Here is a 15784-nt window from a genome sequence, read left to right on the forward strand (position 1 = left end):
ACCTAACACCAGGGCCTAAGGTACGAGGCACAGGTGAAATGTACAGTGCTTGGCATAGTATAATGTCTGGCCCATAGTATGTACTTTATAAATGTTAGCTATTATTTCTGCATTGACTCAAAGTGTGACAAGAGGCTCTCTAAGGTCCCTTCTAATTCCTAAGACTTCATAAATAAGTTAAAATCACTGTAATTAACTATTAATCCTGATGCTCAGCTTCAGTAACATACTTAAGGGTAGGAATGACAAAATTAATCTTCAAAGCCAGGATGGCTGGACATGCTTTGGGAAACCACAAAGAACAGAGGCGGTCACTTATGTAGACATGTAAAAACCACAAAAATAAAAACTAAACATATTCAAACAAGTCATATCCTCTCTGGTGTATGTGGTCTGTTTTCTGGAATGCAGGCATTTTAAGAAGGAGACAAACTGGGCTACTTCACCTACTCAGAGCAAATTAGATTATTACAATTAGTTTATTCACCCATGCCCTGCCAACTACCCACCACAACTGAAAACTTACTTTTTGGGTGCCAACAGCCTGGATATTCTGCCATGTTGCTACAGGTTCTGTAGCTATGTGCCACTCTGGGTACGTTTTCATGAGTAACTTCACAAAGGTGGACTTTCCCACAGCTGCAATGCAAACAGCGCGTATTGGGACACTTCCCAAATCAAGGCTGAAGGAGAAGGCTACTACTAAACTCTGCCACAAACGCCCAACTCAAGGCAACAAGTCCCAGTTTTTCCAATTTCAAAACTCAGCAGCCATACCACTGTTAGAATGATGATGGGTTAGGCCATGTTAACTGACTCATCATAATGACCACAGGGAACAGGGAGAAAAAATATCCTTAAGATTTGATTTGCAATTTTAACGTCCCAACCTCCCAGAGGCAAAGTGTATTTAATAACAGTTGAAAATGTACTAGACTATCAAAAGCAGATGAAATCAGCTACTTAACTTATAAAGCTTAAATCATAGTTCTATTTATTCTGTGACACTGTAAAAATTGCAAGTTTTTCAAGATAGGAAATAAAGATTATGGCCATCACTCATTCAACAAATCTAACCAATATTCATGGAGTGCTTACTACGTGCTCAGGACTGTCCAGCACTGGGGGTAGATGGTAAACAAAACACAGGATGGATTTTGCCCTCAGAGGGCTTGTATGGGAGATAGATACTAAACAAACACAGAAGTAGCTAATAACAAATGGTGTTAAGTGCTAGGAAATAAAAATTCAAGATGGAATTTTTATAGCTCAGGAGGTCAGAGAAGTTTCCTCTAAAAAAAATGATATCTGAGGTAAGACATGAAAGATAAGAAGTTAGTCAGGCCAAGGGTGGGGGACGTGTAATCCTGGCAGAGGGAGCAGCATCAACAAAGGCTGGGAAAAGAGAAAGAACTTAGTGCACAACAAGATAGAAGAGAGAAATCAGGCCTACAAGAAGCCAGAGCCACTATAGCATGGTCAAGCGAGGGAGAAGAGTGGCTCCAGATGTGTGGAGAAGCAGGTAGGCAGGACAGGCCAGGTCACGCAGGGCCTTGTAGCCATGGTAAGAAGTCTGAATCTATTCTAAGGGCAATGGGTTATCTTCTCCCATTTACACCAACGTCTGGCCCATACCTTCCTGGGCTCCAGACTCACTATCCAAGAGCCCTCCAAACATCTCCACTTGGATGTCCCACAAACACTCCAAAGTCAGTACACTCCCTATGAAGTCATCATCTTCCCTACCACACCGAACTTCCCACCACATCCCCAATTTTCCCCATCTGTCCTTTTCTCTCCATTCCCACTTCCATCCACACTCAAGACCAGGCTCTCATCATCTCTTGCCTCTCTGACTCCAGTCTTGCCCTCTTTAATCCTCCGTCCATACTACAGCCACAGTGAACACAAAATAACAATGCTTGAAACCCTCTGACAGCTCCTTATTGCCTTCATGACAAAACCCAAGCCTTTAGTATGGTCTAGGAGACACACCAAGGTCTGGCCCCCGCACACACCACTCAGGCCTCAGCTTCCCTTCTGGCATCCTGAGCTCCTGCTGGACCAAACTCCTTGCAACTCCAATCAAGCCATGTTCTCTCCTGCGAATGTGACTTTGCCTATGCTCTCCCATTTCCTGAAACACCTCCTCTCCTCACCTGGCCAGCTCCTACTCAACCTTTAAGATTCTGCTCAGATGTACCTCCTGCGTGAAGCCTTTCCAGACCCTGACACTTCTAAGCTGGATCTGCTAATCCTCCTTTGTGCTTGGTCTGGGATTCAGGGTAAGACTCCATCACTGCAATTTTAATTGTTTCTCCAGGTAGAAGATGGGGCTCCTCCAGGGCAGGAACCAAAGCCCAGTCTAATAACCTGACAATGAATAAAACACAATATGTTATTAATTTCTGTTCCCTCTGAAACCCACATCTGTTAAAAATCAAAAAGTGAACCTTAAGAATGTGTCTGGAGCTCAATCTCCTCTATCAGAGATGGCCTTTCTCAAGTGAGTTCCAGCCTTAGGATGAATCCAAATGGAACCAAGAGAAGGAAGAGAGGCACCCTTCTAGTCAATTCTATCAGCCACTCATGGTTACCACCTGGAAGTGAAGAGATGCCTCAGCAGAAGAGCCTACACAGGCAATATGTGATATTTATTACACACCACTCCAACTCCTCTCTGAACACACAGGGTAAGAACAAACAACATGAATCTGTGCATTCTGCACAGTCACGCTCCTCTCACAGTCCCCCCTCCACCCAACTCATGTGTGCCTTTGCAAATTTGCTCAGCCTCTGCTCTTCCCACACTTCAATGAATGAACGCCTTCCCCTGCTCTCCTAGGCCTAAACCCTTTCCCCCACCAAGCCTAAGGTCCTGCCTCTTCCAGGAAGTTCAGGACTTCTCTAGCTCACACCCAATTCCTACCACCCTGGGCACTTCAGTCAAACAAGAATTAACTGCCTATGAAATGGTTAGCATTTAATTGCTTCGACTGTTTCATGGGTCTCAATTTTGGTTTCCTAACAGGATCTGAATCTCTGGGGTTGGGTCCCAGGAATCCACATTTTTTAAAGTATGCCCAAAGTGATCCTGATGCATACTTACATTTGAGATTGTTATCCAGAATGATCTGATCAAAATCAACACAGGTGGTTTTTTAAAAATATAGGTTCCAAAACCACATACCAAACTACGAAATAAAACCCTCTGGGCTCATCAGGAAGTACCTAACAGAGTGGCAGGAATTACAAATTGGTTGAGTTTGTACATTATCAGATACCTGCCTGCCCTTAATAGCCCCTAGTTGAAAATATGTGGCACAGATGGTCAATACTTAGATTGCAGGTTGTGAATTAAAACTAAAACATGGTGCCTGCCTATCAGCTGAAAAGCTATTTTAATTAATATGAAAAGATGAAGGTAACTGAGTTGTTAAATGAGTGGGATTAAAGGATTGTTAGAATTATTTAAATTTTTTAAAAGTTAAAAACAATTACCTAAAAAACTATTGCAGATGGAAAGGAAGGACCCTGAGGGTTAGGAAGTTCAACTCTGAGATCAGACATGATTAGTTCATCAAAGGGCAGTCAGGAGTCTGAGAAACCGACTCATGCCATTTAAACACCCAAAACCTGGAATGCCAACAAATGAGATGTAATGGGAAACACACAGTTCCAATTACTGGAACAATCACACCAGGGCCACACCCCCACCCTGTACCCCACTCCCCATTCCAAAGCTTCTGGAAAGCCAGTTTAGTAATCAAAAGTCAGCTTCAGGAAACAATGACAGTAAATGGTGGTAGAAGGTCCTAAGGGCTGTGCCATCCCCGTGGCTGTAGGGCTTGGAGCCTGGGTCATTTACCTACAGGGCAGTATTTCTTAACCTGCATTCCGATGGAACTCAGCTGTGCCAGGCACCACCCACAGATGTAGAATAATTATTTTAAAAAACAACTCAAAGTTATATATTTATATGACAACCAGACAGCATAACTTTTTAGTGCTGTGATACCTGATCGTAACAGTTTTTTTTCTTCCTGCTTGAGTTTTGATTGCTGTTTTTTTTAAAAAGACAAACATTTAAAAATGTTCCCAGGGGCTTCGTAAGAGTGGCGGTGTCTCGTTCTCCACTGCTACACAGGCCTCCTCCTAGTGACCCAAACCCTCACGTCCACTGACAGCCGCTCTTCTTCATGTAACACTAGGCAAACTGACAAATTCCTCTCTGTCTGGTCTCTGCAGAGCACCAGCCTCCTATGATATCATTATCACAAGTTAATTAGATCTCAGCTTAACTGTTATCTTTCAATATACTTTTCAATATCATAAAATTTGGGAGGTATCAGACCTCAGATGTGAGCACCAAACCTTCCCTTTGGGCCTTGGCTATTACTGTACTTTATTATATGTGCCATGACTTGAAAAAGGGTGAGAGGTACTTTCTTAGAGTACATTACTTCAACATGTTGATTTTTATTAGCACCAGGATTCTCATCCCACAAGTTGGACCAAAGAGTTCCTTTGTTAATGTCCATCTTTTCCTAAGTCATGGTTTTCTCCTCTGACAAATTTTTCTACAAACTTTGATACTACATTATGCTAAAATCTAATAGTAAGATAGTATTTGATTTAACACCCAAAATAACATATTATAGTATTTAAATTTAACACAATTGTATTTCATGGGAGCCTCTTAAACATACCATCACCTCCAGGTATTTTCTTCTCCTGAACAAGATGAAAAACATAGGGAAAAATCCAATTCTGAAACCTTTTACCAACAAGCAAACAAAGGCAGTAAATATAAAACAGTCTATCTTTAAACAAAAAATTCAAAGAAAATTTAAAGCCTTTATTTTAGAAACTGGATTTGATGCTGCATTCATTCACTCATTCATTCAAGCTACTAAGTAGTAGGTACCATAACTAAAATGATGAACTAGCTGAGTTCCTGTCCTCAAGGAACTTATATTCCAACTGTGAATCTAAGTACCTAGGATCAGACAGGCCCCGAGCCTAAAAGCATTCTGGGCAAACTTAACAAAAATCACTCAGCAGGCTTAAAAGAAATTTAATATATTTTTGCTCCAATTCCTTTTATTTTCTTTTCATGAGAAATGATGTTTACCGAAAAAAAAAAAAAAGGTTCCTCACAGCTTCCAGAGAAAGATCCAAACTCACGCATTCAGCATGAGCACTTTGCTGATCTGGAATGCTCTCCTCCCCACTTTGCCCACCAGTTGATTCATCCTTTCACTGTCACCTTCTCAGTGAAGCCTCCTTCAACTTGCTCCAGCTCCACTTCATCCCTAGGCAGAGTTAATGACTGCCTGCTCTGGTTTACCAAAGTATTACACTGTAATTATTTGTTGACTCATCACCCCCTCCAGCTAGACTGGGAGCTTGCTTTCTGAAGACACAGACTGACCTTATTTCTTTAGCATCCTGAGTAAGTAGCCAGGTACTGAATGGCGATAGATGGATGAAATGAGGTGAATCAAAGAAACAGAGAATCGAATATACGTTTGGAATTAATAGGTCTTTTTTTCCTAGGATTCTTTGCCCAACTGTTTATACTCAATAAAAGTAAAAGATGCATATTAGTGATGTTAAGTGACTAACTTTAAATGCTAGAGGAAACATGTTATTAGGGAAGCTCTCCAGCACTTTATGTACAAGTCTCTAGACTGCAAAAGTGTAAAACAGTTTCCTCTTCTCTGGCTGGGTCTTTAAAATCAAAGTGAGAATGGTCTGAGATGACTTGCTGATGACATTTCAAACAGTACCCCTTTCTTCAGTTTAGGTTTGTAACCATAAAACAACTAGCCTTGGAAGGTGATAATACACTTTAGTGATGAATACACTTAGAAGAGAGGCTAGGTACTTACATTTTAGATTTTAAGGGATTCTAGGTACCCAGCTTTTGACTTTCAATCATACATGGCATAGGGCTTTGTAACTCATGCTAGATGCCGTTAGTTGCTGTTTCACTGACTCACTTCCCTTACACATACTGTGGTCTACACCTGCAGGATAAGATTAATAGGATTTAGAGCAGCAGGACCACAGGAAAAGCCCCTCTAAACATCCCTAACTTCAGTTAGGACAGGGGTTTGCCTTCTCCCTCCGTTCAAGTTTTCTGAACGGGACTCATTCCCATTTGTCTGGGGATGCCACCTGTGATTAGAGAACAAGATAATTCCTGATTTGATTGTAAACGCAGTTTAACATAATTCCTTTGTAGGTATCAATGACTAACTTCCACATGGATATCACAGCATAGATTCAAGCATCTGGTAAACAATGAATGAGTCAGGCAAGCAGTTAGGTGCTGATGATACAAAGATGAACAAGACACTAAGTGGCCAACTCAGGGAAGGTGGTGAATGTGCAAACAACCTCACAGAACTCAAGTGCTGCAGAGTTGTCGGTACAAAATGTAATGAGAGCACGCAGAGGAGGCAGTGACTAATTCGGTCTGGGGAGAGTCATCAGGGTGTGTGGGGTGATGGACAGTAATAGGAGATAAAACCAGAAGGAGCCAGATTAAGAACCCCACCCACTTCTCATCAGTCATACTTTCCCTGGGCAACTGCATTCACTTCCAGGCTTCAACAACTACCCCCACAGGCCAAAAACTTCCATATCTGAATCTCAGCTCCCACCTCTCTCTTGACTTCAGGGATGTGCCTCAGACATCTATCTCTGTATGTCTCAGAGGCACCTCATACAAAACATCTTTCTTCCCTCCCTAGACAGCCTCTTCCTTCATGCCCATCCTCAGTTTTCAGAGTCAGTAGCCAAATTATAAACTTCACTGCCATACTCTTATCCCTCCTTACCCCACTGCTTCCTTATCCCTCACCTCAAGTGGCGCCCAAGTCCTGCCAATCCCACTTCCAAAATTTCTCTCAATCACTTCTCTGTCCCTCCATTCCTTCTGTTCAGGCCTGCATCTTCCCTCCCTTCAACTACCACAACAGCCACAAAACTAGTCTATCTACTCCAAACTCTGTTCCTATTCATTCATTCAACAATCTAGATGCAAGGCACTATGGGTACCGCAGCAAACAAGACAAGCTCATTCTAGTCGTTCATTCTAGCCAATTTCCTTTTAAAAATTAATCTGGTCATGGCACACACTGGCTTCAAGTCTTCAGCAGCCTCTCAGTGCCTGCAGGAGAAGCATGGCCCACAGGCTGTTCAACATCTGGCAAATCCTACCCTTCCACCCTCTTGTTCTGCCATCATCTCACAGGCCCTTTAAACTCCAGGTACATCCAGTTACTTCCCTGTTATTAAAACTGCACGTTTCTTTAGGCTTTGCCTCGGCCGATGTTACTTCCTGTGCTTGGAACACTCTTTCCTCTTCTCCCCCTTGGGAATTCCTACCCCAGAGACTCGGAGTTTCCATGCCCAACATGGATGAGTTTCCATGCTCATCACATGGAAGAGAGATTATGTTTAGAAGCCTGCTTCTCCCATTTAGCTGTGAGCTCCTTAAAGGACAGGTGTTGTATCACATACGAGTCCATGCTCATAGGAGGCACTCAGTGAGCCTAAGATGAATGAGAAAGCAAGAAAGCCAAGAAATCTGGAAATGTTAGGAAGCAAAGGTCAGGAAAACTGAGACAGGCAGCTCAAACCTCATCTGAAGGCCAGTCCAAAGTACTTATTTTGTGAAGTACTTTGGTACCTTTCTGGGTTCTGAGGGACATGTTTCTCAAAGTACAGGACAGAACATCTTTAAACAGCACCAGCAGGCAAGTAGCAGGACCCTCTCTTATTCCTTTTGATTTGGCTGGAGAAACACACACAGCCGTGGTGACTGGTCTCACTTTACATTCATGATTACCAAGTCCAAGTGGACCTTAATGCAGCCCAGCAAGTCTACACTTCTCGCGCTCGCTCACTAGACTACTCCTCGTCTTTCCTCTCTCCTCACACTCCCTCTTAGCCGATCTTTCTTCCTGTTTCACTGAGAAAACGGACATAACCAAAGACCTTCCCCAAGTTCTCTCCACACCTACTCGAGTCAGTTCTCATTTATTTCGTCATTCTCTCTGTTATGAGGGATAAACTGTGTTCCAAGATAAGGCCGACCTCTCTCTACTTGGGCAAGAGATTCCATTCCTTCTTGCTTACTTAAAATCATTCCAGCATATCCTCTCTCCTGCGTCACCACTTTTTTCCCTTTCTATTAGACCATGTCCACTTACAAATATGATCTAATTCCTCTTACAAAAAGAAGAAAAAAATAAAAACAACTCTCTCAAACCCTCTTCCCAATTCAGCTACCCGCTCATGTCTCCCCTTTCTAGGAAAACTTCCAGTTATCTTAACCCACTGTCTCCAATTCCTGACCTCTCATTCTCCTTGAACTTATACCAGACTTTCACCTCTACTGCTCCTAAAAATTGTTCAAGCTCACCAAAGACCTCCATTACTTAAGCAGCATTACATCATTTGCTCTCCCTGAAGACTTCTTCACTTGGGTTTCAGGATATCATTCTATTTTGGTTTTTCTCCTATCTCAGTGGTCATTCTCTTTCAGTTTCTTTTGCTGGTTTCTTCCCATCTCCCCAATCTCTTTAACATTTGCGTGCCTCAGGGCTTAGTTCTTTCCTTCAATACACGTAGTCTCCTGGCTTTAAATACCATCTCTATATTTATAACTCCAGTCCAGGGAGACTCTGAACTCATATACCCAACTGCCTATTCAACATCTCCACTTAGATATCTGATAACCACATAAAAACTTAACGTGCCTAAAACCAAAATCTTGAAACAACTCCCTGCCCCTAGTCTGTTCTTCCCATTCTTCTCCATTTAAGAGAAGTGGCACTCCATCTTTCAAGTTGCTGAGGCCAAAATGATTGGAGTCATCACTGACCACACTCTTTATCTCACGCTCCACGTCTGCTACCAAATCCAGCTGGCCCTACCTTAAAATGTAACTAGAATCCAATTGCTTCTCACCACCGCTACTGCCACCACCCTGGGCCAACTCACCGTTAATTCATCATGGTAATAACCTCCTCAAACCTTCTACTTTCAACATATCAGCGATTTTATAATCTAAGTCAAATCATGTCACTTGATAGCTCAAAAATGGTTTCTCATCTCAGAGTAATACTCCATGATGGACTACAAGGCCTATGCAATCCGCCCACTCTTTACCTTCTGACCTCAACTCATCCCACTCTCCTCCTCACTCACTCTACTCCAGCCACAATGGCTTCCCTCCTGTTCCCTGAACACTTTCCACCTCAGGGCCTTTGCACTTGGTCTTCTCTCTGCCTGGAAGATTCTTCTCCCAGTTATCCACACGGTTCACTCTCTCACCTTCTTCAAGTTTTTGCTCAAATGTCACCTTCTCAGTGAGGCCAGTCTTGACTACCCTATAAAATGGCAACTTCCCTCAATCCCTCATCCCCAAATTTTCTCTACCACTCATTCCTAACATACGGTTTTCTTTGCTTAATTTATGTTGTTTATTGTCTCCCTCTCTCTGCTAGATCATTATTAACACATGGTTTACTTTGTTTAAGTTATGTTGTCTATTGTCTTTCTCTCTCTGTTAGAGTTCTAAGGGAGCCAAGATTTTTATTTGCTCTGTTCACTGCTGTATCCTCAGGGCCAAGAAGAGTGCTGACATATCAAGTGGCTCAAGGGGTTATTTGTTGAATGAATAAAATGAGAAATTCTCAGTTTGCTGCTAGTATGTCTTCAAAACTCAAGACTTGCTAATCTTTTAGGGCTCAGCACCTTAGCAGGTAAAAGCATCAAGTGAGAATTTAGTAACATTAAGTTGAAAGGTTTTGCTTTCATTCTGTTTTTGGATTACTTTTTATTTAAGATACTGGGTTTCTATTTACTCTCGTCATTTTTAGTTATTTGCAATTTAATACATTTTTTAAGTTTAAAAGCTGAGTTTCTTCTAAGAAAAACGTTAAGAAATTATGGTGGGACTAGCAAAGAGGCATGGCAAAAATAGGGAGAGTGCTATCTGAATGACCGAAGCTTAGAATCTCTCAGCGTAGGGTTGCCTGACTAAACACAGAACACCCAGTTAAATTTGAATCTTAGATAAACAGTGAATGGTATTTTTAGTGTATGCCCCAAATACTGCATGAGACACACACTGAAAAATTACTCGTTATCGGAAATCCTATTTTACATGGGCATCCTTTTTTTTCCCCTCCTAAATCTGGCAAGCCTATCTTAGGAAAGCAAAGAAATGGCACCTGATCCTTGTCCCTTCCATTTCGATCCGTCAGTACAAGCTAGAACTGTTGTTATATCTACAGGCTGCGTGGCTTTTATGCCGCAACAAATGTGCTCCTATGGGAGAGAACAGAGGCCTGACGTCCTAAAAATCAAAGCGGCAAAGGCCCACAGTGCACTTTGGGAAGGGAACGGCCCTGGCAGCTCAGAACAAGCAGGCCCACCGCATCACACCGGGGGATAGGGGGTTCCGGGCCCAGGTCCCTTTCCCAGCCTCACAGGCACCGGATCGGCGGAGGCCAAGGCTTGGCAGCCACTTTGCGGCCCTTACCAATGTTGCCTTCGATGGAGAGCCTTCGGGGCTCGTGCCCCGCGTGCAGGCCCCTGGAGAGGGGCACGCCCTCGGGTGGCCGCTGAGCCATGCAACCGGAGGGTGCTCGCAGCAGCCTTAGCAAGACTCGGCTCGCAGTCATCCCACCCACGATCCGCGAAACAGTCACTTCCGCCCAGAGCACTTCCGCCCCCAGTGGAGCCGTTCACGCGCTCCGGCGCGCCTCTGACGTCAGGCGATGGCCAGGCAGGAAGTGGGTGGGGTTGAACTGCGTAGGGGGAGGGGCCACAGGGAGGGCTCTGTGCTTGTCAGGTTTTTTCAGAGAAGCGTTGAGAGGAGGAAAAGGCTTCCGCACGGGCGCGGGACAGTTTGCTGACGGCTGGAGCTGCCGCGGCGCGATGAGCCCTTCTGTTTTTGTTCATTGGACAAATAACATTTTAAAGAGACATAACAATTCCACCACCTTTGCATTTTTGTCTAACTTTAAAATAAATTTCATAATTTTTCAAAGACAAATCAAAATGACTCATTTTAAACAAGGTTTCTTTTTTCCACGTGTAGTCTGGTTTTGGTTCTAATAAGAGAAGAAATTGGACGGTTTTAAGTAGGAAAATGACGCAATCTGATGATTTACACAAATTAACTTTTTTCCATTCCCTGTAACGCGCCACACGATGCTGGCACATTATTCCAAAAATCAACAAATTAGTTCAATTACATCCCACCTCTTACTTTGTCTCTTGAATGAATAAATGTTCGCTCAATCGATTTGCATAGTGGCCAAAAATCCCATTAGGCTAAAGTGAGTGGAAGTTCAGGGATATGACTGGAACTTGTTTAAACAGGATAGATGGGGTTCTGTGGGCGTGAACGGTGGCTGGGGTGAAGTGGGTTGCGGGGCGGGGTGGGGGGGATTATGAATGGGATTTGTAAAGGGCTGAGAAGAGCCAGATAGAGAGAGACTCGCTGGTGTGTAAAACTGGAATCCTGCTGTTGGTGGAGAACTGTGCTCTGCAGAGGGGCAGGGACAGTTCTGAGCCGCTGCCACCTGGTCAGACCCTGTGGCTTTGTCCTGCCACACCCCATCGTCATAACGACCTCAGAACTAATGATTTATAAAATGTTGTCGGAGGGTGCTTCCGCCTTCCACACTTAACTTCCACGAGAGTCAAACCAGCAGTCAACAGGCAAACCGGCATTCGGGCAGCAAACTTAGAGGTGGGAGGTTTTAGGAAAGAGCGATCTGATTTCAAGTGGGGTGGGGAGGGGTAGGTGGCTGGAACACCTGTCGTGAAGCTGTTCGCATAGCAAGCACAGGACCTTTTTCCTATATTAATGGTTCTTTGGGATGGTTGAAATGACCTTTGTACATTAAGCACATTACTTTAAAAAATAGATTATAAATTCATTTAGGATAACCTGGGTGGAGCGCTAATGGATATTGGAGCAGCTAAAGTCTGCCCCATCCCCCACTTCCACTCCCACAGTCACCTCTATGTAAAAATACTGCCTACATTTCTTTATGCAAACTCAGACGTGGAAAATATTCGTCCAAAAAAAGTTTGAGAGGCTCTCTGGGCCTCCAAGGTCTTGCTGCCCTCCTTGCCCTCAGGGTCATCGTGTTAAATGAGGAAATCGTCAGCAGGTTTCTGTGCAGATGGGCAAATAACCTGCTCCTAAAAGTTAGAGCTCCTAAAAGTTATCATTATTTTAAAACTTTACAGTGAAGTATAATATGCGGTGAAGAAAACAGCATGTGTCATAGGTTCACAGTTTAATGAAATTTTCGCAAACCAAACCCACCTATGTTACCTGGATTCAGATCAAGAAATAGAGCTTTACCAGCATCCCCAGAATCCATTTCCCCTGCCAGTTGCTATTCTCCAAAGGTAACCAATAGCCTGACTTCTGATAACAGACATTAGTTTTTCCTGTTCTTTATATAAATGAAATCACGTAGTAAGTACTTCTTTCATTCAACATAATATCCGTGAGATTTATGTTACGTATATGTTGTGGTTCATTCATTCTCACTGCTGTGAAGTATTCCTCTCTATTGCTAGACCAGAATGTATTTTATCCATTCTACTATTGGTGGACATGTGAGAGTTGCTAGACTTGGACTATTATGAATAGCGTTGCTACAAATATTCTTGAATATGTCTTTTGGTAAAGTTAAATGTGCATTTCTCTTGGGTGTATACCTACAAGTGGAATTGCCGTCTGATAGGTTATCTGTATACTCAGCTTCAGTAGATATTCCCAAAGAGTAGATAGTTCCACAGTGTTCATACCAACTGACGCTGCCGCCATCAGTGAGTGAGCACTCTGGTTGTTCCACATTCTTCCCAAAAGTTGGTATGGTCAGTTTTTTTCATTTTACCCATTCTGCTGTACATAATGGTGTCTTATAGTAGTTTAAATCTGCAATTTTCTGACCATTAATGAAGTGGAACACGTTTTCATATGTTTATTGGCCATTTCAGGAACCTCTCTTCTGAAGCACCTGTTCAAATCCTGTGTCCATTTTTCTACTAGTTGTCTGCCTTTTACTTATTGTTCTTTATATACTCTTGATATGGGTCCTTTGTGAATATTTTCTCTCACTCTCTTCCTTGCTTCTAAAAGCTTTTGAATTTTTTGATGTATAGTGCGAAGAAACTAACTGGCCTTTTACCTAAATTGCCTATTGGTTATCTCAATATTAGTGATGATCTTTCCATTCCCCTTTATTTCTTTTTGCTTGTTTTAGTATCTTATACTATGCATAAAAATTCAATATCTTTCTTGGTCCTAATTCCTAATTCCCAGGAGGGAGAATCTGATTAGCCCAGCTGTGGCCAAAAGATAGGGTCTCATGGAACAGCCGTGAGTGTTGGGGCCCCACCCCTGTGCACGAGGAAGGAAGGTGATTAAAGGGATTGTGAGGAGCAAGAAAGACCCCCCAGAAAAGTGGTGATCACTTCCTCCTGGAAGTGGTAAACACAGTGTTTTCATCCTCCCTTAGGTGTTGGCCAGAAGAGAGAAAGTAGTGCATGTTGGTGAGCAGAATTACCTCCTGTTTACCTGGAGGATAAGGCCACTTCCTGCTCCCGGAGGCTGTCGGATATCTGCTGGAGTTTCTGAGTAAAAGTAGACGTTGTCCTAAGGGGACTCTAGCCATTCAGCATCCATTTCTTCACCGGATATGTGCTGAGCATCTGCTATTCACCAGGCCCTCTATTTAATCCCTGGAGTGGAGCTCTGAAGGAATTACTATTTTCAAGTGTTTGTAAGTGCTATTGTGACAAAAAAAATAGTGACCCATAGTACGAAAATGCTATGCAGCCATTAAAATGGGGAGATAAACATACTCCAACGTGACCTTGACTTTCTTCTGCTTCTTGGATGTCTGATTAGTTATATTCTCATCTACATCAGAGATATTCTAATGGGCTGGATTGTGCTAAATCAATTTGGTTAAACTGGGAAGTGTGTTTCCAGAATCCCCTCCTGACAGGGCTCTGAGTTAGAGTCAGTCAAAAGAGGACCTGGTATGAGATTTGGAAGGCAGAATGGGAGCCTGAGCCACTCCTCGGGGGAGAGCTCTGGGATCAGATACTCTGACAGACAGAGGTGCCCATCAATGGATCCCAGCTAGTCCTCAAGGCCTTGGTGACTCCTCTCTGACCATCTCACAATTCTTCCAGAACTTCACATCCCCAGCTCTTCCCACCTTCAGGTAAAGTCTCATTCCTATAATAAATCCCTTATAATGTGCATGGTGACTGCTCCCCTAAATGAGCTCTGACTGATACACCTAGTCATAAAGGGAGGCATCTAGGGAGTGGTTAAGAGTGTGGGCCCTGGATTCAGATGGCCAGGGGTGACCGTTAAGAAAGATAACCCACATGCAGCACTTAACACGATGCCTGCCACACAGTTACCACCCAATAGACATTACGTAATAAGTAATGGCTGTCTTCAGCTTGGCCCTCAGTGCCTGTGACAGTATTTCTATTTATCTTTAATTGACTTGCTGTTGGATTTCTACTCCCCTCAAGCCCTTGTAACCTCCCCCTCTCTATCAGCACATAACACAAGTTCAACTGAAGAATTCTAGGACAGCTCTTCTTGAAGTGGGGCAAGACGGCATCGGGCAAGGAGGGGGAATGACTGGTCAGCCTCCCCTTCTCCCCCAACATGGAGATTCTAATGCACCCCTCTATAGGGGGCATTGTCAGTGCTCCACATCTCCTCTCATCCCCTGTGTGTGTGTGTGTGTGTGTGTGCGCACGCGCGCGTCTGTCATCCTCCAGCCTCCTCCCTCTGCTTTCTCTGCCGATAGCCAGCGCCTGTAGCTCTTCTTTGGAGACTTGCCCTCAGCCTACTGGAGCCCTTTCACTGCTCCAGAGGCAAGCCTGGGACTTGACATCCCAACAGTGTGCCTTCACCAAGCCAATCGCTGACAGTGACAGCTTGGCTCTGTTACCTGTAGTCAGGCTTATGCTCCAGAGCTCCCTGGGGACCAGGCTGAAGCCACCTTCTGTGAGCCTTTGCTTGAGAGCTCCCCTGCTGGGCTTCCTCCCCTTTCCTGTCCCGCCTCTCTCACTCTGCTCACTGGTTTCTCCTGAGAGCACTTCTTTAATAAATCACTTGCATGTGAATCCTCATTTCAGGGTCTGCTTCTGGGAAACTCATCCTAAAACATAAATCCTCTAGGGGTTTTTGAAAATGTGCTACTCCACCCCACCCCAAGAGGGCAAGTGCAGGGAGGAGGAATGTCTGACAGACGTTGAGGTCCATGTGCTTCCAATGGGCTCCACTGTCTCCAAATAGGTGTGTCTGGGATGGCTCATGGACCAAGTGGGATCTGCTCAGGAGCACCAAGGATGGGAGTTGATTAGGTGGAGAGAGCGAGGGGTACACCAGGAAGAAGTGAGGACCTGGTTCTGCCATTAAGTAGCTGGGTGATCAAGTTAACTAGTAAGCTAGCTATAAAATGGGAATGATACTCGTACCTGACCCATAGTGTTGTGGTGAAGATTAAATGAGGAAATCCATGTAAAGCTCTTAATCTAGTGCCTAGGATCTTGTAAGCGCTCAATAAATGTTACTATCACTATTGTGCCTTATTTTCTCATAGTACTTTGTGAGGGCTTCTGTTTCACCTCAAATCATTGTCTCATAGGTATGTGTCTGTCTCCCCCTTTATGCAGTGAGACCTGGAGGGTCAGGAAG

The 15784-nt window shown here is 43.7% G+C and overlaps 1 protein-coding gene across 2 annotated transcripts in view; it reads right to left on the reverse strand.

The window, feature by feature from the left end:
* Positions 1-10737, reverse strand: part of DGUOK (deoxyguanosine kinase) — a 28964-nt gene extending 18227 nt beyond the window's left edge. The window contains exons 1-3 of one of the 2 annotated variants that reach the window (XM_046662683.1): positions 10565-10696; positions 2204-2373; positions 527-639 (exon numbers count right to left, since the gene is read on the reverse strand). In XM_046662683.1, the coding sequence (XP_046518639.1) occupies positions 527-607 (81 nt within the window). In that variant the 5' untranslated portion in view covers positions 608-639; positions 2204-2373; positions 10565-10696. Of the gene's footprint in view, positions 1-526; positions 640-2203; positions 2374-10564 lie in introns of both variants that reach the window. The other variant, XM_046662682.1, reaches the window with a different exon arrangement.
* Positions 10738-15784: the final 5047 nt, after the last annotated feature.

Source organism: Equus quagga, chromosome 5 (genome assembly GCF_021613505.1).
Source record: "Equus quagga isolate Etosha38 chromosome 5, UCLA_HA_Equagga_1.0, whole genome shotgun sequence".
Taxonomy (NCBI): domain Eukaryota; kingdom Metazoa; phylum Chordata; class Mammalia; order Perissodactyla; family Equidae; genus Equus; species Equus quagga.